The sequence below is a fragment of the Panthera leo genome, chromosome F2 (assembly GCF_018350215.1).
Source record: "Panthera leo isolate Ple1 chromosome F2, P.leo_Ple1_pat1.1, whole genome shotgun sequence".
NCBI classification, from domain to species: domain Eukaryota; kingdom Metazoa; phylum Chordata; class Mammalia; order Carnivora; family Felidae; genus Panthera; species Panthera leo.
This window is the reverse complement of record NC_056695.1, coordinates 61,087,465-61,110,895: the sequence shown is the minus strand read 5'-3', so window position 1 is coordinate 61,110,895 and position 23,431 is coordinate 61,087,465. Positions and strand designations below refer to the sequence as shown.

Here is a 23,431-nt window from a genome sequence, read left to right as displayed (position 1 = left end):
TCTGAGATCAGGTCATGATCTCACGGTTCATGGGTTCCAGCCCCGCGTCGGGCTCTGTGCTGACAGCTCAGAGCCTGGAGCCTGTTTCAGATTCTGTGTCTCCCTCTCTCTCTGACCCTCCCCCGTTCATGCTTTGTCTCTGTCTCAAAAATAAATAAACATTAAAAAAAAAAGCATCTTCCAGGTAGGAGTTACCTGCCAGCTTCAATAATTAGCTACATTTTCCTGGGGCACCTGGATGGCTCAGTCAGTTAAGCGACTCTTGATTTCGGCGCAGGTCATGATCACACAATTCGAATACTGCACTCAGAGCTCCTGAGGTCTGAGCCAGCTTCAGATCGTCTGTCTTCCGCTCTCTACCCCTCCCCCACTCGCTCTCACACTCTCTTTCAAAAATAAATGTTTACAAAGGTTGTTTTAAGTTAGCTACATTTTCCTTAAATAAGAAGAGATAATCACCTGAGAAGAGCTATGCTGCCAGACAGGGATGGAAAATACTCATCTCCGATGGATACCCATTTGCCTTTTATCCACCTGTAAGTCAGCAAAGTTCCTTAATAGGAACAACAGCTGCAGCTCAGTGCTTGGCCCTCAGGAAAGGAAATGGATGCATCTGTGACTTGACAAACCAAATATTGTCACCTTCAGAGAGAGGACGTTCATTTGTTAGTGACGCTTGACTCCATCTTGTGATTCACCGTTGTCAGCATCATCATCCTCCAAATTTATAGTGCCCAAAGGAACAAAACTCTTAAACGTGTACTCAGCAGTGAACACTAAGGAAATGTGGGCTTTTGTGAAGGCACGTGCACTCTGAGACTCTGTCTGCCTTACGTCAAAATGTGCTGGACAAAAAAGAAAAGTTCAAGCCAATGTCTGGATATTCTTGATCATCCAACTGCTTGATATGATGCAAACCTCTAATTCTGATGGACTTTTCTAGGTTCCATTCTTGTGCCTTTTGTGTAGTAATCCTTCAGTAGTGTGAAAAGGTCATTCTAGTGGTTCTCGAAGTGTGGTCCCTGGACGAGCAGCATCAGCGTCTTGTTAGAAATTCAAATTCCCAGAGTGCTGATGCATAGGGGCACTTGTACCCCAATGTTTACAGCAGCACTTTCAACAATAGCCAAATGATGGGAAGAGACTGAATGTCCATCAACTGATGAATGGATAAAGAAGATGTGGTTTATATATACAATGGAATACTACTTGGCAATGAGGAAAAATGAAATCTGGCCATTTGTAGCAACGTGGATGGAACTGAAGAGTGTTATGCTAAGTGAAATAAGCCAGGCAGAGAAAGACAGATACCATGTTTTCACTCATATGTGGATCCTGAGAAACTTAACAGAAGACCAGGGGCGGGGGGAAGGGGAGAAAAAAAAGTTACAGAGAGGGAAGGTGACAAACCATAAGAGACTCTTAAATACTGAGAACAAACTGAGGGTTGATGGGGGGTGGGGGGAGGGGAAAGTGGGTGATGGGCACTGAGGAGGGCACCTGTTGGGATGAGCAGTGGGTGTTGTATGGAAACCAATTTGACAATAAATTTCATTAAAAAAAAAAAAGAAAAAGAAATGCAAATTCCCAGCTGCTGCCCCAGACCCACCAGTTCAGGAACTATCAGGATGGGCCCAGAAATCTGTGTTTTAACAGACCCCAAGTGATTCTGATGCCTTGAAGTTTGAGTGCTGGCCTGATCTAACAAGAGTTTTAGACAAGCCCTTTATAGTAACTATAATGCTGCCTAAGAGATAGCTTATTCAATTTTTCTTAGGCCTTTTCCATATCTCCCTCAGTGCCTATCCTTATTATTTGTACATATTGTTTTTATCGTATGCCATATCATTTAATAGTTGCTGGAGGAAAAAAGAGAAGGCAATTCTTTTTGTTCCCATATGAAGAAAAATCATAATATTTGTTTTCACAAAAAATCCTTATAAATTTAGATTTTCCTTATAATGCAAATTAACAGTGGATTTGCCTTGATGCCATTCCCTTCTGTGATTATAGGGAAGAGAAACACTGATCCTGGAAATAATAATAAAATCACTCCTACCTTCCATGAGTAAGATGGAGAAGTCCTTTAAAACAGTGATGGTGCTGGCCAAAACCAGGATGGAAAAGACGAATGTGCAGATTGGGTCAGCCATTTTATAGTCTGGCTAGAAAATATAGGGACTTAGGTTAACTGAATTCAGGCCTTCCATGCAGAAATTCTGATTTATAATAAAATGACTAAACCTCCCTGCTTCTTTTTCTCTCTATCACCCTTTCACCTCCCTGAAACTTGACATCCAACTCAGAGGCAAGATTTCCTGAAGATTCAATCCTTCTTTTAAGCTTTAAACTATCAGTGGCTGAAGAAATTTAAAAATTAAATTTAAGACATAAAGGAGAGGGGCCTTGAGTGTTCTTTCCAAAGGCCTGATTTGACTTTTCTGTTAATAGAAGCACAGAGTATGTGATGAAAATATGCACACATTTATATAATAGTCAATGGCTTTTCAGCCTTCCTTATGATGAGAAGAAAGGGTATCACCTGCCCAGAGGTTGCACATGACCAAGGCCCAGCTGGAGCTTGGTCATGGCAGACTGGGGTTGTTTCCTTTCTTTCCCTCCTCAGGATGGCACATATTCGAGACAGGCATCTTTTTTTTTTTTTTTTTAATTTACATCCAAGTAGTCAGCATATAGTGCAACAATGATTTCAGGAGTAGATTCCCCATACCCATTTAGCCCATCCCCCCTCCCACAACCCCTCCAGCATCTCTCTGTTGTTCTCCATATTTAAGAGTCTCTTATGTTTTGTCCCTATCCTTGTTTTTATATTATTTTTGCTTCCCTTCCCTTATGTTCAGCTTTTTTGTATCTTAAAATCCTCATATGAGTGAAGTCATATGATGTTTGTCTTTCTCTGACTAATTTTGCTTAGCATAATATCCTCTAGTTCCATCCACGTAGTTGCAAATGGCAAGATTTCATTCTTTTTGATTTCCACATAATACTCCATTGTATATATATACCACATCTTCTTTATCTATTCATCCATCAATGGACATTTGGGCTCTTTCCATACTTTGGCTATTGTCGATAGTGCTGCTATAAACATTGGGGTGCATGTGCCCCTTCAAAACAGCATATCTGTATCCCTTGTATAAATACCTAATAGTGCAATTGCTGGACCGTAGGGTAGTTCTATTTTTAATTTTTTGAGGAACCTCCATACTGTTTTCTAAAGTGGCTGCACCAGTTTGCATTCCCACCAGCAGTTCAAATAGCTCTTCTTTCTCCTCATCCTTGGCAACATCTGTTGTTGCCTGAGTTGTTAATGTTAGCCATTCTGACAGGTATGAGGTGGTATCTCATTGTGGTTTTGATTTGCATTGCCCTGATGATGAGTGATGTTGAGCATTTTTTCATGTGTTGGTTGACCATTTGGATGTCTTCTTTGGAGAAATGTTTGAGACAGGCATCTTTGATTAAGTCCTAAGAGTATGAGCTGAGGCCTCATTCTTGCCCTGTCTCACCACTGGAGCCATTAGCTCCAGAAGAGATACGTGTCCTTCTGCCTTTGATGAATTTTTGTCCCACAGAAAAGTCCATGCCTCATTACCTCTGAGAAACTCTCAAACTCCACTACCCAGGACAAGTGTGAATGATTTTGCCTTAAACTTAAAGCTTTCAGTGAATATTTGCTCAATTGAATTCAGATATGTCTTTATAATTTTTATTTATGTGTTTTCATTTTTTAGTAAAAATAATAAAGAGTCCTTGATAACTGGACAATCAAGGTGCAAACAACAGAGCTAAATGCTCTTCTTTTCCATTTCCCCCACCTACACCCCAACCCACTTCTGTTAGTTCTTGGTACAAGAAACACAGATCTATAGTAAATGTTTGTTTAGGGTCAGAGTTTCATCCAAGATCCATCTCAACTTTCCATTAACACCCTGATTTGTTGGGGGCAGGGGGAGAATTATCTTTCCCCCACTGGGGGGTGATATTGGTGGGACAGTCAATCAGGTGCTCTTCCTCCCCAGCCAAGCAGCAGGTACAAGACCCAAGCTAGGTCTGGTGGGCTCTCTTTCCCAGAGAAAGAGAATCTCCAGCAGAATGCCAAGAAATGGAAAAAAATTGGTTGACTCGCAGTCATTTCTGCACTGGTACCTGGGACAGAATTTGGATAGTTTCTGAAATCTAAGATACCTTATGTTGTCCTTATTTCTACCTTGATTTCTATCCAAGAGTACATCCAATACATTTCACCTAATAAATATATTTTTGCTTAAGTAAGCTAGACATCCTTTCTGTTGCTTACAACCCAAGAATCCTAAGGTATTCATGGTTCCATTGCTGTTCATCTTAACTCCATGACAAAAGGAACTACTTTCTTGGAAGACTGGCAGCCCTACATTTGGAGACATAGTACTTATGAATCTGGAAAGTCTAAGGTTTCAGGCTTTAAATATGTGTTGTTTGTTTGTTTAAACCTTGCAAAGTAGTTGGTATAGGTAAATAGAGGCTGGCCACCCTCATTTAGGTTCATACTGGCAGGTCAGCTTCTGCAGTACCTAATCTATAAACTTACTATGACAGTGAGTAAACTCAAACATACTCACCTTAAAGTAGATAATAAGTGCACTGGTTAACACACTGATGCTCTGAAATAGATCTCCGAGGGCATGCACAAAGGCTGCCCTGACACTGGCATTGGCTTGCACTTCCTTGTGATTGTGTCCAGCATGTCTCTGGTGCAGAATCACACTTAGTCTGAAAGAGAAAAGCATGTTCTTGGCACACATGAGATTAGCCATTGAAAACCTATGCGGCATAATGAAGCAGTTGACAAGAGCATGTGTTATCCAAGATGGAAGATAGTTGAAATATTAATGCTGTAAAATGTACTATTTTGGACTAATTTTGAAAACAAATGTATCATACAAGTTTTAAATTTTTACACAAGGACAGACAACAAAGGTTCACCTGTTTTCTCTTCCATCTACCTAATGCTACTCTGGTTCACGTTAAAACCGGAAAGCATCACTTCCTAGATGAAACTATTTGACAATAAGGAGGGGAAATATTTATTGAGCATCTACTGAATGCGAGGCACTGAGCTAAGCTTAAAGCTGAGCTTTGGTGGGAGATTAATTAAATGTACTGGTTTCAAATACAAAAAGCAGCAGAAAGGGGTAAAACAAAATAAGAAAATTTCATCAAGTTTGGATTTTTAAAAATATTGTATTTTACTTAATTTTGTTTATTTCTATGAGAATTTAAAATTTGAATAATTTTTAATGGCCAATGATGCATTTGTGTATATTAGCTATTAACAAGAAACTAAAATATATTAATGTATCACATATATGTGTGTAAATATATAATAATGTATATATATGCAAATGTATATATAAATGTATATATATAAACACATATGTATATACAGTCCTAAGAGTATGAGCTGTGGCCTCATTCTCTCTCTATAGATAACATATTACAAAATTTAACATCTCCTACCCAAGTCAAAGAATAAGTATTAGGCATATAAATTATGCACCTGATTTTATTTTGGAACAAAAGTTTTAAAAAAATATTATTTAGTACTACACATCCCAGTCTATTTGCTGGTAAAGTGTCTGTGAAACCCAAGGTCATTATCCACAAAGTAGAATGACTGCTATCCAGCAATATTTGATCGTTACATAATGCACAGTTTTTAGATGGTCACTGTTTGGACAGAAATTCACCCTTAATTAATAATTACCATTTATGAATCCTCAGACAGCTTAATATGGCTGGCAGTTAACATACTCTCTTTCTAGATCTATCCATGTGTGCTCATCACCTTGTCATTCATTCTTTTACTCATTTTATTAAAAAAAAACAACTTAGGGACTCTTGTGTGCCAGCCACTGTTAAATGCTTGGGGTATAAAGGTGAATGAAACAGACGTGAACCTTCCCCGGTGTGGCTTTAAGTATGATGGAGATAGCATAGATTTTAAAAAGACACCCATAAGTGGGAAATTCTCATTATTAAAATGTTCTAGTAAGAACAGGTACTATAGATAATATAACAGGGAAGTCTGATTTAGTTAAACAAAGTAATTGAGTTGAATTTGAAAGATTATGTTAGATTTAAATTACAGGCTGGAGAGGAGGGAATATTTCAGGCAGAGAAAACTTAGCATGCAATAGCCTTAAGGCTCTGTCAGTAATCTTTATCCTAGAATCCCTTTGCAACTTTTGTTAGAACTTTCTGTCCTGATTTGGAGTCTGCAAGGATTTGATTTATTCCCAAATTATGGTTCTGATATTTCTGTATTCAGACAACACAGCATCTAGCAGCACTTGAAACTATAATCCCAGTTCTAGGAGAAACATTATAGTCACTCAATATCTTTTTCTATAAATAACTACCTACTTGCACAGGGAAGTCACCACTTTTCAATTTCCTTATCTTTCTAAGTAGGAAAAGCACCTGCAATGTTAAGATCAAAGTTCAAAAGCAGTTGCTGTAGGAAGAAAATTTGGATGGCATCTATTTAGAAAGTCAAACTCGATTATCAAGGTTCTAGATTTATGGGGAAGTTAGCTAGCTGTATCCTTCATATTCATGTAGCATCGACACAACCTATGTGACATATGCCTCTTGGGAAATTATTAATATTTTCATTGTCCCTGCTGTCTTGGGGACATATTGTTCTCTTTATGCAAAGATAATGTTATTGACCCCAGTCAGCAACACATGTGCTCTGCCTTATTTGTCTCCTTGTGCTGATAGATTTGCATTGAACTCTACACACTTTTTCTCCCAGTGCCAATATGAAACACATTTTCAAGTTAGCTGGATGGAAATAGGGATCTACTCAGTAATAGCGTCAAATACCACTCTTCTAATTGGTTAGCTTAGATATTTCGAGCAACAGTTTGCACACTAAGAGGTGAGGAACTGACACAGGCAAAAGGTATGGGTATTAGAGTGACCTGAGGAGCGTTTTCAAGATGTACACATTCGGATTTTCCTCTAATATCTGAGATTGCATTGTGCCTTCCTTAAAAGACACTGTTTAAAATGTGATTCTTCTTCACTTTCAGGTATAAGCCTATCTCATAGCATGTATCATGTTGCATCACAAGATAGATAGATGATACACAGATAGTGTATATGAGTCTCTTTTTGTTGCTATAACAAATTATTACAAAGCTTCTGTGGCTTAGAACAATATAAATATATTGTCTTATAGTTCTAAAATGGGTATGCAGGACTACATTCCTTCTGGAGATTCTAGGAGAGAATTCATTATCTTACCTTTTCCAGCTTCTAGAGGTCACTTACTTTCCTTAGCTCCAGGATCCTTTCTCTGTCCTCAAAGCCAGCAATACAGCATCTTCCCTTTACTCTGACATCAAGTGTCCCTCTCACAGGGATCTTTCTGGTTACATTTGGCCTGTCTAGATAACCTAGGATAATCTCCCCATCTCAAGATCCATCCTGAACTTAATCACATTTGTAAAGTTCCTTTACCATGTAAGTTAACATACTCAGAAGTTTCAAGGATTAGAATATGGAAATCTTTGAGGAAATCTTTGAGCCATTATTCTGTTCACCACAGATAATTGATAGGTAGGGTAGGTAGGTAGGTAGATGATGCAGTTTTAATTCGGGTTGCCCAGAATCAGGCTATCAGATTGGAAGGAGTAAATCAACCAAAAAAGACCAAAGGCCTGGCCTTAACAGCACCCACCCCACACCCTTGTCATGAACAATCAAGTAGCTTACTTGGGTAAGAGCAGACCAATACAGAAATGATCACATGTCCAGTAACATCACATGTCTCATAAGAATGAATTAAGACTGCCTGGATAAGAGAATGGACCAAAAGGTGGAAACTAAAGACAGCGACTAGCTAATAGAGCTTAAGAAGGAGTTTTCAGGCAGTCTTACAATGATACAAAGATAAGATAGACTGCTTTTGAGAGGAACAAATTCCCTGTTACTAGTTCTGTTAAAATATATGACACTAATGACTATTTATTTTATGGGGATGTTGCAAAAGAGAATTCAAAAGTAGAAAGGGGACTGGAGTAAACAAAATCTAAGATCTCTTCCAACCCAGCACTCTGGGAACCCATAATGTGATCATGTAACAAAAACCAAATCGGATGGGGTACCTGGGTGGCTCAGTCAGTTAAGTGTCCAACTTCGGCTCAGGTCATGATCTCTCACGGTTTGTGGGTTTGAGCCCTGGATCGGGCTCTGGGGTGACACTTCAAAGCCTGGAGCCTGCTTCAGATTCTGTGTCTCCCTCTCTCTCTGCCCCTCCCCCACTCATGTTCTGTCTCTCTCTCTCTCTCTCTCTCTCTCAAAAATAAATAAAACATTTTTTAAAAAATTTTTTAAATAAATAGGAGTAAGTCATTTCCCATATGGAACCATCAATACGTATGAGAGCGCAGACTGGCTAGGAGCTCAATCCTGGGCCTCTTGGGTCTAGATTCAGATCCCAGCCTTTGCACTTCCTCATTGGCAGTTTATTCAATTCACCATCTCCACAAATGGAAAAATCAAGCAAAAACGAACATCAAGAAAAACCCCACTGTCTATGTCCACACAGGGTTAAAAACAAGCTTTTATGGGCGGGGTGACTTACATAATATTGGCTGCCACCGCACAGCCTGAAATGATGATCATCACAGTCGCCTGGATCTGGTAATCAGGGTACAGCAGGCGCTCACATGCCAGGTACACCAACACAGCCGTCACCACCCAGACGCACAGGATGGACAGCAGGGCACCAAGGATCTCTAGGGATTCGAGCACACAGACACCCATACACAAAGAATTTGTGGATCACCTTGATCTCCCGAGAGTCATAAGACATTGATGTTCCTTGCTTCCCCCCAACCTGTCCCCCTGAGAAAAAAGGCTCTAAACTAACTAGTTCCAAATGTGTGGATGGATTTTAGCACTAAGATGATTCACTTTAGTGTTGCATTCATTAAACACCAGCATCTGAGTTCATTATGCTCCATATTAGTAAGTAATTTCTAGCAAATTTTTAAAGCATATTAATTGCTATCTGCCATTGCTATTTTCCTCGGGGATTTTAATTTAAACAGGTGCTAAAATGATTGAAACTTATTAGGAGATGAAATAATGAGAGGCAAAGAGTAAAATGTATTTAGAAACTCTTAATTTCACCATAAAACATTTACAATTTGCCAGTAGCGGTACCTTGTGTGGAATAAAATAGTAACAAGGGAGGGCTTCGGAGGGTACATGATGAAAATGAGTTTCATTTGCCAACCCAACATATTATAAACACAGAGGCAAGCTCAGAGGTATATCAACACTCTAACTGCATTTTAAGAGCAACTATATCGAAAAGAAGTATCAGAGCAGAGACATGTATATTAATATTTAAAGATAAGATAGTGTTCAGTCTGCAGGCTGAGTAAAGCACATTTGCTCACTGTGGAGTTCCTTAACACCTCTCCCTGATCTTTAACTCAACCTTGTAGGCAGGTACTAAAAGCCTTCCAGGGCACAGAAGTATTCTGAGAGTCCGTTGCCGGGGACTTTCCCTACTTTTGATCTTTCCCCTGTCAAAGCAGAACAATGTAAAGTATTGTTTCCCAGTGTGGGGCTATTGTATCCCAGACTTCAATCATTTACATGCAACCTGTCCACATGACACCTGTCTTATTAGCCACTTCACACTTTTTTTAAATAAATTCACTTTTTATACTTAGCTTCTTCCTAAACAAAGTCATCCATGAAATTACCTATTTGACAAGCTAGTTCATTTTCACCTGTGTGTCTAAGCAGTCCTGCCTAAAACAGTAACCATCATCACATGTGGCTGTATCCATTTAAATTAAAAAATTAAAAACCCAGTTCTTCCAGGTGCCTGGGTAGCCCAGTCAGTTAAATGTCTGACTCTTGATGTCAGCTCAGGTCACGATCTCGTGGTCATGAGATTGAGCCCCACGTCGGGGTCTCTGCACTGAACATGGAGGCTGCTTAAAATTCTCTCTCTCCCCCTCCACCCCTCCCCTGCTCACATGCAGGTATGTGCTCTCTCTAAAATATAATATAATAAAATAGAATAGAATAAAATAATCCAGTTCTTCAGTAACAGTGGCCACATTTAAAGTGCTCTATGGCCACATCATACTCTGTATCATAGAACATTTGTCTTAAAGCAGAGAATGCTACTGAACAGCCCTGATTTTCTACAGCGTCAATGCTCATGAGCTTCCATCACCAAGATGAGAAAGTACAAGCAGTATTCTAAATTCTGGGTTGTGCCTGTGTTTATAAAACATCCCATGTTTACCAAAGAGCTTTGACCAATAGTACCAGAAAGGGGAGAGTACGTGTAAAAATGTGTACAAATGACAGGCGCTCAGCCAAATATACATGTTTCCCAAGTGGAGCACTGTTCAGGGACTGAAAAGCATCTTCAGGTCACATTGTCACAAATTCTTTTTATTGATGTTTATTGTCTCATCTCTCTCTCTCCCCCCACCACCGAATGTTAAAGGAAAGGCGATCCAAAACACTTGCTATGATAAATTGTTTCGTGTGAAACGAGAACTTCCTACCATTCTAAACTTGAAAAACCACAGCCCACAATTGTCAGTGTGTAAGTTGTGGTCTGTATCTAGAGGCACCAGTGAAGGCTGGCCACCGTGTCAGCATGTCGGCCACCCTTGCTCTGCCCTAAATTCTCCTTCACGTTCTATTCTCGACTTACCTGTGAGAAGTTCTTCAATCTCTCTAACTCTCTTGGGCTCTCTGTGCCTGACTTTGCAAAATGGTAGATGCTTTATCCCATCCTCCCTCCCAGATGCAGAGTAACTTGATGAATGGTATCGTGGCTGTTACCCTTGGGCCAGGGCGGTTGCGGAAGTGATACCTGTGTTCCTGTTATTCCACTGAAATAGAGGTAGCGCAATTAATCTGGCTTGTTGCCAAAGTGCCCTTGAGAACACACATCCTTTTTATCCTGAACATCAGACGTGCCTCTAAGGGATTTCTGAACAAGGCTTTGCTTTGTCTCTTCTGTCTTTATCCTTGGTTTGACCTTGCAGCACTACCTTGACATTAATGCTCAGTGGGTGAACTATACCTGCCCGGTGCCATCCAAACGTCAGCTGCTTTGAAGGGGGCTTTGATGACAACCACAAGGAGAAGAGACTGAGCAGGAAACTGGTCAGGTCAATTAAGAGGTGGGCAGCATCTGTGACGACAGCAAGACTCCCAGCAATGTGCCCACCTGGGGGATACAGAACATTACATGGGATTAAGGGCCCCAGAATGCAAGTAGATTCACATGCATATTAACCGTAGTTGGTGAAATATGCCACAGACTCACAAAACTTGATCAGAGAAAGGGTCTTAATGTTGATTTAATCCACCTCTTCTTCCCAATTTTATAAGAAACAGATACCCAGAGAGTGGATAGGATTTGAACAAATAGAAATGAATTTCAAGGTTGCAGCCATTCCTGGGAGATCAAAGGTACAGAGATTGGAAAGTGTGGGTCACATCACATTTAGAGAACATCACAGTTGGACTGGGACATAAGAGTTCAAAAATACAAAAGGATGAGGCTGGAGACGTGAGGGCTGGATTTGAAGAGTCTTACACGTAAGGCTGAGGACTTGGACTTTTGCCTGTAACCCAGGAGTCACAGCCCACAGCTGTGTTTGTATTTGACTTGCAATTTTACCACAGTTTCTTTTACCACTTCCTTCTGCCCTACTAATTTATATTATTCACCTTATTTCAAGATCCCTATTATGAATAGTAGGGAACAGTAAAGAAAAGGGCAGGCACCTTCCACTGGGGCCCCTGAGTGTAACAACAATCCAATGAAGCATAGGAAGAGAACCCAAGCCATGGTGGTCCCACCTTGCTTTTCTGTCTGTTTGGTTTGCCTTCTCTACTGCCTTTGAGTTCTCCTTAGAGAAAAGACCTCCAGCCTCCAACTACAAGTCAGAAGAAATTCTTGTCTCTTCCTTCCCAAACAGGGCTCATTCTCTGAAAGCAGTCTTTATTGCTCTCACTAGAGCTTCCCCCAAAACAGAGCTGTTGCTGACTGACTGTCTTCCAGCAGCTGTTTATTGCCTGTGTACGACGAGGCAATGGAGCCTATCCGTCAGTAGCCCCTCCATCATCAAACCCACCTTGTCTCAACTAATGATTTTGAAAAGTTATAGATATGGCTCATAATTGCAATAATCCCCACAGACCACTGGCTCTAGCTGTAGTTAATCACTGGTTTGTCAAAGTTTAATGGTCTGAAGCAAAGTAGTCTTCAAGCTTGTTACTGAGCTGTCAGTGCAAAAAATCACAATGATTCATTAGCCAAAAGGCAACATTTTGCTAACAAATCAGCTTTTCTTCCAATTACCCTCTAATGTTGTTCTATCTGCCAAACTTGGGTCTGATAATAAAGTCGTGTTAATAATGCATTATTTCTTACACAGAGAATGACTACATATAGATAAATAGTCGGCCGCAATCTCAACAACGAATGGTGGTGATGATTCCATGTGCTGGGCTCAAATTGTAGCCTAAGTCAAGGAAATGAAGTCCTATAGGGGTCCTTCAACAGGCTCAGCTGAATGAGGAGGCAACTGAGAGAGAAAAAGGGCTTACTTTGGAAGAAACATACCTAGATGGAGGTCTGGGAAGTGAGAACTTTTTTGCAACCATCCTTGCTTATATATAAGAATAGTCCAGAAAACTGTGAGCCATTGAGATGAATTTTATGGATAAAACTGTTTGCAAGAGGTAGTTTCTGACTGAACTTGTGTTTGCTTCTGAAAGCATGGGGTATTACCAACAATTAACACAGTCATCCAGCCAGTATTTATTGAGCCCTTGCTGTGCTGCTCAAGTTAAACAAATCACAGTCCCTCCCTTCAGTGGTCTCACTGTTAACATTCTCTGTATTGAAGACATGTACAATGGGCCAGAGGATCAGAACGCTGCCCTCCTTGGCAGCATTGAGGAGCTTTTCAGAGGACAGAAGGGTAAGAATGTGCCAGAAGGGAAGGGTTTTTCAGGAAGAGGTAAGAACAGGAGCAAAAACAGAAAAAAAGATAATGGCACTTTTGTGGAATAGCAAGAGGTGTGGAATGTTGGAGGAAAAACCAGAAATGAGAGTTGAAAAGTGGGTTGGGGGACCCCCTTATAGGAAATTATGTCATGCTAAAGAATTTGAATGCTATTCTATGGATAAGGATATGGGATATGGGAATCTAATGTGATATTGAGGCATAAGGTTGTGACATGCTCAGATTTGTATTTAAGAGAGACATCTTTGCCAGCAGTGTGGAGGCTGACCTAGAGGGAGAAGGAACTGGAGGTTAAGACACAACAGTGATAGCCAAGAAAATGCCATGAAGTCATGAAGTAAGACAGCAGCACTCATTTATGGATATGGCAAGATGTAGAAAGCAATGCACTGGTAACAAGATAGAAGAGGCACTAAGGACTACCTTCTAGAAACACTTTCTTATTAGGGCCTGTGGGATTTCAGGACAGGAGGTCATCAGGGGAGCCACTGGGCCTGGGTCTCATATTCACCTCAGCTCCAGAAGGTGTGCATTACATACACATAACATTTTGTGTGGAGACAGAGACAGGATCAAAAGAAGCAAATGTCTCTCTGACATCATCAGGCTGTGTCCTATTACTGGACAACTACTGTATGCTATTAATTCATGTTTCTAAAATCCTTTAACTATCTTATGAATAGCATTATTATACTATATAATGTGGCATATCAAAAACACATGGAGTTATTATTTAACAAGTAATTAAAACACACCACAGTTTACATAGGTGTGTTTTGACACTTCTTAAATTTTTAATACCAAGAACCTCAAAGAATATAAGTAGCCTAAGGCTCTGAGACACCATGACTATAGTATGAAGCCAGCGCCCTTATCAGTAAACCTTGTGGGTATCAAACCCCCCAGCCATAGCTTTCTCTAAGAGAATTTTTGTACGCTGAGCTACTTACTGTCTTCCCCAGCCAGCCCCCAGCTTTCTTCCAATCTAGCAATGTCGTGCATTCTCCATCACTCTTTACACTCTAAACAGTCCTGCATCGGGGCATCTCTCTCTGACCATTCCCAATTGCTGCCAGTAATAGCCATACTTGAGCTGATTTCTGTGAGGTCTCAGTGTCTGTACATCTGCCTTTTCAAATAGGGATACATGCGTACATGTGCATGTTAGGGCCTTTCCATGACTAGTAATTTTCACAAGTAGTCAGAAAGAGTCCCAATTCAACAGGCTCAAAGGCCCATTAGGAGTGGACACGCTGATGCGTATGGCCTTCCTTAATTCCTTCCTCCAATCTGCTCCATGACCAGTTCTCTCTCTAAACACAGCCCTATGACCTGGTTCTCCCCTGTTCTAAATGCCAGCTTATTCCACAAGGCCTATAGAATTAATCCGGATTCCCCAGCCAGGCTTCACCCTCTTTCTTGAACCCCCAACTACCAGTCTAGTTTTATTCTCCATTCACTGTGTTTTATCTTACATCGCTGACTTAGATAGATTCTTAGATAGGTTTAATGGTAAATCATAAATGCCTAACTCAAACTAGCTTCAACAACAACAACCAAATGATAATTTATTGGGTCAAATAACTGAGAACAAATCAGGGTGGGGTTGGATCTAGTGCAGGCTAATCCTAAGGTTCAAATAATGTTTGAGGGACTCTGCTCTGTCACTAACTATTATTATTTATTGTCCTACTGAAGATAGACTACTTTACCCTTAGCAAGAAAGGTTGGCCTCTGGAAGCTCCAGGTTTATAGCATTACAGCATAGTATTTGCAGAGGATAGAGAGAGTCCCCCATCTATCCTCCCTATAAAAAGACCCAGAGACGGAATAATCCAGCTTGGAATCTCATACCCAGCCTTGCCTGTGAGCATGAGGTTTTTGGTCCAGGAGGACCAGAAATGGAATTAGCACAGTGAGTAGGAAGAAGCTTCCTGAATAGGCAATATTTACCACTACAGTGGCATCAAGAATCACTTGAGTTGCTTTCTTTTTTTTTCTTTTAATTGTTTTAAATGATTATTAATTTTTGAGAGAGAGTGTGTGTGCAAGCGAGCAGTGGAGGGGCAGAGAGAGAGAGAGAGAGGGAGAGACAGACAGAGAATCTGAAGCAAGCTCCTTTCTGGCAGCACAAAGCATGATGTGGGGTTCAAACCCAAGAACCCTGAGATCATGACCTGAGCCAAATTTGGATGCTCAACTGACTGAGCCACCCAGGTGCCCCTCAGTTGAATTACTTTCTAAGAATACAGATTTCCTGTCCTTTTGAGACCTACCCACTTAAACTCTTTCCAGGCAAGGCTGGTATTTACTACCTCCTGGACCACAGCAATAGTCAGGGACCTCTCTCTGCAAGGCCTTCTTTTTACCTCCCTCTTTTAGCCACCCCTCAATTCCTACACAAACTTCAAGTCCTGTCTCAAATCCTATATCCTGAATGTGGACATCCTAGATTCCCAAAAGTAACCTGAGAATAACAGTTGCATTCTCTGACCTGATTGAGAATGGCTTTAGGGAGGAGGTGAGGTCTGGTTGGGGTCTTGAATGATGAGCAGAGTTTTGATGATTGTGGGGCATGAGGAGAGGCCTTTTCCATTCAGATAAAAAGACATAAGCAAAAGCTACAGAGACTTTAAGGTGCCACGATTATTTTGCATAGAATGAATAAACAGCTGAAACAGAAGAGTCATGTAGTGAAGCAGTAAAGGATTAATAGTCAGTTTGGCAGCCACATGGTGGAATGACTTGAAAGTCAAAGTAAGAATTTTTCATTTTGTCCAGGGTGCCAGAGCTTTCGAACATACCGATCTCTTTTCACATGGGGCAGCCAAGTGGGACCTAGCACAGAGGAAGCCTCTGAAGCAGCCTCTTCCTGCTACAACACCCTTGTGGGTGTACCCCAGTCATCAGTAAAATTTCCTGTGCTTGCCAGGATAGGGAGAAGGGTGTGAAGCACTGAATTAGGCAAGAAGGAGCCACTAAAGAATTTTGGAGACAGAATTAACATGATGAGAGCAATGTTTTAGGAAAATCAACCTAAAATCAATGCAGCTCAAACTCCAAATGATTCTGTGAGTATCCATTTAATTCCTTTACTGACAACATCCAGATTAGAACTCATAGATGAATTAATTATTAAGAATGAGAGGGAAGAGGGAGATTGATTTGTTCACTCCAAGTGAATAGTTTTTCTTCCCTCCTCTCCTAGAAATATGTCATTTTAAAGCAGAATGCCAGGGCATAGGAAAGGTATGAGGAGAAAAGTGAGTTTTATGAATGGGAGACCATCTCATTTCAGACTGTTGATTAGACATACTGGGAAGAAGATGCCATCTGTTTTCACCATCTACCTGGATTCAGGGGAAAGCAGAGGAAGAAAGTAATGGAGAAAACGAGCCAGTTTATCTAACCGAATTGTGTTTGCATGGGGTGGTGTCAGTACTTTATCTGGAAAGCTATGAATTTCCAGAACATCACCTTTTAAAATCACACTTTTAAAAGTTTATTTATTTTGAAATAGAGAGAGAGAGAGAGAGCACCTATGCAATCTGGGGAGGGCACAGAGAGAGGGAAAGAGAGAATCCCAAGCAGGCTCTGCACTGTCAACACAGAGCCCAACGTGGGGCTAAATCCCACAACTCTGGGATCATGACCCAGGCCGAAATCAAGAGTCTCATTCAACCGACTGAGACTGAGCCACCCAGGTGCCCCTCCAATCACATTTTGAATGGATTCTGTTTTTTAGATTTTCCATTTTGTCCATCTCTTATATGAGCAACAGAGTATTGTCCATGATCTTATGAATTTGAATGATTAAAAAAGAATACACATCTGGCATGTGTGTCAGCGGCTTTTCCAAGTGAATTTTCTAATTGGAACTACTAAAAGTAAATTCTTTGCAACCTCATCAAGCTATTAAGTTGGTTCCTTCAAAAGACTTATTGTGGATCTAGAAATTGTGTGGTGTCAATTAATTTTATAATCTTTGACTAGAAAATTATTTGCCAACCCTGGATTTGTCTTGGACTGGATGAGTTGAAGTTCTTTTCCAGTTTTCAAAAGTATAAAAGTCTGAAAAAGGGGTGACTTAGTGGCTCAGTCGGGTAAGCACGCAACTCTTGATTTCAGCTCAGGTCATGGTCTCATGGTTCATGAGTCCAAGCTCTGAGTGGTGCCCTGTGCTGACAGCATGGAACCTGCTTGGGATTCTCTCTCTCCCTTTCTCTCTGCCCCTACCCACTCATGGGCTCTCTCTCTCTCTCTCTCTCTCTCTCTCTCTCAAAATAAATAAATGAAAAAAACAAAACAAAAAAGTCAGAGAAAAAAAAAGTGGTGCCTGGGTGGCTCATTTGGTCCAACTTCAGCTCAGGTCATGATCTCATGGTTCCTGAGTCCAAGCCCCATGTTGGCTCTCTTTTGTCAACACAGAGCCCACATTAGATCCTCTGTTCTGTTGTCTTTCTGCTCCTCTCTGACCTGTGCATGTTCTCTCTCTCTCTCTCCCTGAAAAATAAATAAACATTTAAAAAATAAATAAAAGTCTGAATACGAGTACACAAGCCATTAGACTCCATAGGTTTAAGAAACCAACTAATTCTGGGGGGAGAGAGATGATGGTGACGTAGGAGAACGCTGGGCTCACCTCGTCCTGCTGATCGCTTAGATTCCACCCACATCTGCCTGAATAACCCAGAAAACTGCCAGAAGACTAGCAGAACGGACTCTGTGGAGCCAAACGTAGACAAGAGGCCCACGGAAGAGGGTAGGAAGGGCAGAGAGGTGGAGCGCGCTACATGGACTGGTGGGAGGGTGCTGGGGCAGTGGAGGGGCAGCCCGCCTGGCAAGGCAGAGCACACGAGTCTGGCTTGCAAAAGCTGAGGGGCTGGACGGAGTGTGTTCTGACAGCCAGCAGGACTTAACATCTGGAATGTTACAAGTCAAAAGCTCTGCTCTCGGAGAGCGGGGAGGGTGAGAGGATGAGACCCGGGAGACAGAACTGAGCTCAAGGGGGAACAAAGGCACTGGCAAGTGCCATCTCCCTCTTCCATCCCCCAGCCAAAATTCCAAAGGGAACCAGTTCCTGTCACCAAACTTGCTTGCACCCCGCAAACGCCCAACACTGTGCTCCTGTGGATCCATCCCTCTGACGGGCCTGCCTTCCTCCTGGTGCTGAATGAAAAGGGAATTATTACAACCAATCCCTCAGAAATACAAGCAATTATCAGGGAATACTATGAAAAATCATATGCCAACAAACTGGACAACCTGGAAGAAATGGACAAATTCCTAAGCACTCACACACTTCCAAAACTCAAACAGGAAGAAATAGAAAATTTGAACAGACCCATAACCAGCGAAGAAACTGAATCAGTTATCAAAAATCTCCCAACAAATAAGAGTCCAGGCCCAGATGACTTCTCTGGGGAATTCTACCAGACATTTAAAGCAGAGATAATACCTATCCTTCTCAAGCTGTTCCAAAAAATAGAAAGGGAAGGAAAACTTCCAGACTCATTCTATGAAGCCAGTATTACTTTGATTCCTAAACCAGACAGAGACCCAGCAAAAGAAGAGAACTACAGGCCAATATCCCTGATGAATATGGATGCAAAAATTCTCAACAAGATACTAGCAAATCGAATTCAACAGCATATGAAAAGAATTATTCACCATGATCAAGTGGGATTCATTCCTGGGCTGCAGGGCTGGTTCAACATTCACAAATCAATGTATGTGATACATCACATTAATAAAAAAGATAAGAACCATATGATCCTGTCAGTCGATGCAGAAAAAGGATTTGACAAAATTCAGCATCCTTTCTTAATAAGAACCCTCAAGAAAGTTGGGATAGAAGGAACATACTTAAACATCATAAAAGCCATTTATGAAAAGTCCACAGCTAATATCATCCTCAATGGGGAAACACTGAGAGCTTTTTCCCTGAGATCAGAAATACAACAGGGATGTCCACTCTCACCGCTGTTGTTTAGCATAGTGTTGGAAGTTCTAGCATCAGCAGTCAGACAACAGAAGGAAATCAAAGGCATCCAAATTGGCAAAGATGAAGTCAAGCTTTCACTTTTTGCAGATGACATAATATACATGGAAAACCCGATAGACTCCACTGAAAGTCTGCTAGAACTGATACATGAATTCAGCAAAGTTGCAGGATACAAAATCAATGTGCAGAAATCAGTTGCATTCTTATACACTAATAATGAGGCAACAGAAAGACAAATAAATAAACTGATCCCATTCACAATTGCACCAAGAAGCATAAAATACCTAGGAATAAACCTAACCAAAGATGTCAAAGATCTGTATGCTGAAAACTATAGAAAGCTTATGAAGGAAATTGAAGAAGATATAAAGAAATGGAAAAACATTTTATGCTCCTGGATTGGAAAAATACATATGGTTCAAATGTCCATACTACCCAAAGCTATCTACACGTTCAATGCAATCCCAATCAAAATTGCACCAGCATTCTTCTCGAAGCTAGAACAAGCAATCCTAAAATTTGTATGGAACCACAAAAGACCTCGAATAGCCAAAGTAATATTGAAGAAGAAGACCAAAGTGGGAAGCATCACAATCCCAGACTTTAGCCTCTACTACAAAGTTGTAATCATCAAGATAGCATGGTATTGGCACAAAAACAGACACATAGACCAATGGAATAGAATAGCAACCCCAGAACTAGACCCACAAAAGTATGGCCAACTAATCTTTGACAAAGCAGGAAAGAACATCCAATGGAAAAAAGACAGCCTCTTTAACAAATGGTGCTGGGAGAACTGGACAGCAACATGCAGAAGGATGAAACCAGACCACTTTCTTGCACAATTCACAAAAATAAACTCAAAACGGTTGAAGGACCTGAATGTGAGATAGGAAACCATCAAAACCTTAGAGGAGAAAGCAGGAAAAAACCTCTCTGACCTCAGCCACAGCAATTTCTTACTTGACACATCTCCAAAGGCAAGGGAATAAAAGCAAAAAATGAACTATTGGGACCTCATGAAGATAAAAAGCTTATACACTGCAAAGGAAACAATCAACAAAACTAAAAGGCAACTGACAGAATGGGAAAAGATATTTGCAAATGACATATCGGATAAAGGGGTAGTATCCAAAATCTATAAACAACTCACCAAACTCCACACCCAAAAAACGAATAATCCAGTGAAGAAATGGGCAGAAGGCATGAATAGACACTTCTCTAAAGAAGACATCCAGATGACCAACAGGCACATGAAAAGATGCTCAACATCACTCCTAATCAGAGAAATACAAATCAACACCACACTCAGATATCACCTCACGCCAGAGTGGCTAAAATGAACAAAACAGGAGACTATAGGTGTTGGAGAGGATGTGGAGAAAGGGGAAGCCTCTTGCACTGTTGGTGGGAATGCAAACTGGTTCAGCCACTCTGGAAAACAATGTGGAGGTTCCTCAAAAAATTAAAAATAGACCTACCCTATGACCCAGGAATAGCACCGCTAGGAATTTACCCCAGGGATACAGGAGTGCTGGTGCATAGGGGCACTTGTACCCCAATGTTTATAGCAGCACTTTCAACGATAGCCAAATTATGGAAAGAGCCTAAATGTCCATCAACTGATGAATGGATAAAGAAGTTGTGGTTTATATATACACTGGAATACTACTTGACAATGAGAAAGAATGAAATATGGCCTTTTGTAGCAACGTGGATGGAACTGGAGAGTGTTGTGCTAGTGAATTAAGTCATACAGAGAAAGACAGATACCATATATTTTCACTCTTATGTGGTTCCTAAGAAACTTAACAGAAGACCATGGGGGAGGGGACAGGGAAAAAAAAAGTTAGAGAGGCAGGGAGGCAAACCATAAGTGACTCTTAAAGACTGAAAATAAACTGAGGGTTGATGGGGGGTGGGAGGGAGGGGAGGGTGGGTGATGGGCATTGAGGAGGGCACCTGTTGGGATGAGCACTGGGTGTTGTATGGAAACCAATTTGACAATAAATTTCATATAAAAAAATATAAAAAAATATAAATGCAAAAAGCAGAAAAAAAGAAACCAATTAATTCTGATTGCTATCTATGATAGTGCAAAAGACAAAAAACAAACAAAAATGAGAAAAACAAACAAACAAAAAAAAGTTAGCAAGTTCTGTTTTCTTCCAGTCTCAAATAATTACTAATTTGGTCCACCTCTTGTGTAATAGAAAATGAAGGCAAAAAATTAGTAACAGTATAACGGTAATAGTGGTAATAGGGTAGTCATAGCTTATGATACTATATGCCAGGTAGTTTCTGGTATTCCTTTTACATTAAAAAATAAAATAAAATAAACTCAAAAATAATATATAAATTCAAATAATTTAAAATAAATAAATATTAAGCCAAATAAATAATAAAGTCAAAACTTTTAGACTAATTGCATAGCTAAACATAATTTTATTATTAATAAAAATATGGGATAATAAAAAAATATGGGATTATAAAAAAAATATGGGATAAAAATAATCAGAGAAGGATATAACTCAAGATATTAAAACATGCAATAAGAGTACAACATTGAAGAAAGATGGAGGAAGTAACAAATATTTTTAAAGGCAAAATTATGAATTAAAAATAAAAAAAATTAGATAATAATATATTCGATAAATAGATATATCAATAAATTAGACATCTACCAAGTTAAATCAAGGAAAAGAAAATATTTAAACAATATTAAAATGAGAAAGTAGAATAAGTTAGAGAGTTTTAGTATTAAATTGTCATGTTCCATTGTATGATAATAAGATGGAAAATTTCATTGAGATGGCTGACTTTGGAAAACACAAATGACCCAAACTTACTCATGAAGTAGAAATTTTGAGTACATCAATAAATGAGGAAGAAGCAAACAAACATATGTTAAAAATTATTTCCAAGAAAGTCTCCAAAGCTAGACAACTTACCAGGTAGTTCTTAAAAAGGAAGAGATAGTTACAATGTTACAAAAATGGTTTCCATTTTCTTATAAAAAGTGTCATTAAAACTAAACTTTTCATTTTCATATGTGTAACTCTAATTCAAAAACTTAGAAAAATAGCCCCATAACAGAAAACTATAGTTAAATTTCAATTATCAATAAAGATAAAAAAAATCCTAAAGATAATATGAGTGGCCCAGATTGAGCAATGCGTTGAAAGAATGGTCCACCACAGTCCATTTGAGTGGCAATGTAATGAGAGCCTATGAACATGAGCCCCAGAATTCAGACTGCCTGCCCACTTATTTACGAGCTGTGGTACTCCAGTAGAGACCTTTACTCTCTGTGTTTCAGGTTCCTCATCTACATAGTACAAATAATAATAGACCTACCTCTCAGGGATTTCAACAGGATTAAGTAAAGTAACACGATGGAAAGCATTCATCACAGTTTCTGGCACATAGTAAGTATTAAATAAATATTAGTTATTATCATCGTAATGCCAGAAATGCAGAGATTGTACTATATTAGGAAATCTCTGAATATAACACACACCAGCAATGTGTCAAAAAAATTTTTAACAGAATATGTTTAAAAGAAAAGCTACTTGACAAAAGTCAACAAGCATCCTTGATTATTTGTTTATCGTTTAAAAACTAAGGGGAAAAAAACCCACTTCATTAACATAGTGAAAATACTTAACCTCTCAGGAAGCATTTCACTTAACAGTTAACTATTTGAACATAAGATTTGATTTAGCATAAGATATTATTTAACATGGTAAAAATATGAAACATATTTTTATTGAAAAAAAGAGAAATATAATAAAACAAACACATGTAAATAACCTTAGCAAGAAACAGGCTGTCCCTGTACTATAACAAACAAATAAGCAAACTAAAATTGCAAGATATTGATGAGAGACATAGAGTATTTGGATAAATGGAGAAACTCCATGTTCCTAGAAGAGAAAACTGAGTATTTTTAAAAGACCTTTGTTTCCAAATCAACTTACATACCAGTAAAATCATAATTTGATTTTGGAGGGAACAGAATACAATGGTTCTTGTGTTCAATTAGAATAATAAACAGAAATAAGTAGCCTTTTCCTTTTTTCTATTAAACAAGGAATAATAAGGAAAGAACAGATATTATAACATGTAAATGTACATTATTTAAATATGTTACTATTAACAGAGAATAGCAATACAGATTGATGAAACCCACCTTAGAACCAAACCCTGTTCTTTATAAAATATTGATAAGTGATGAAAAAAAACATCAAAAATCAATGGAAGGAGTGATTAATTATTCTATAAATAATGCTGAAAACTTTGTTAACTATTTAGAAAAAGAATCTTTAGT

General features: G+C 39.5%; 1 protein-coding gene across 2 annotated transcripts in view; it reads right to left on the bottom strand.

The window, feature by feature from the left end:
• The window catches only part of SLC30A8 (solute carrier family 30 member 8), a 43,110-nt gene that overhangs the window by 5,367 nt on the left and 14,312 nt on the right, over positions 1 to 23,431 (bottom strand). For both annotated transcript variants that reach the window (XM_042924336.1, XM_042924337.1), the window contains 4 exons: positions 11,141 to 11,287; positions 8,657 to 8,810; positions 4,623 to 4,773; positions 2,060 to 2,165 (listed from right to left, as the gene is read on the bottom strand). In XM_042924336.1, the coding sequence (XP_042780270.1) occupies positions 2,060 to 2,165; positions 4,623 to 4,773; positions 8,657 to 8,810; positions 11,141 to 11,287 (558 nt within the window). The remainder of the gene's footprint in view (positions 1 to 2,059; positions 2,166 to 4,622; positions 4,774 to 8,656; positions 8,811 to 11,140; positions 11,288 to 23,431) is intronic.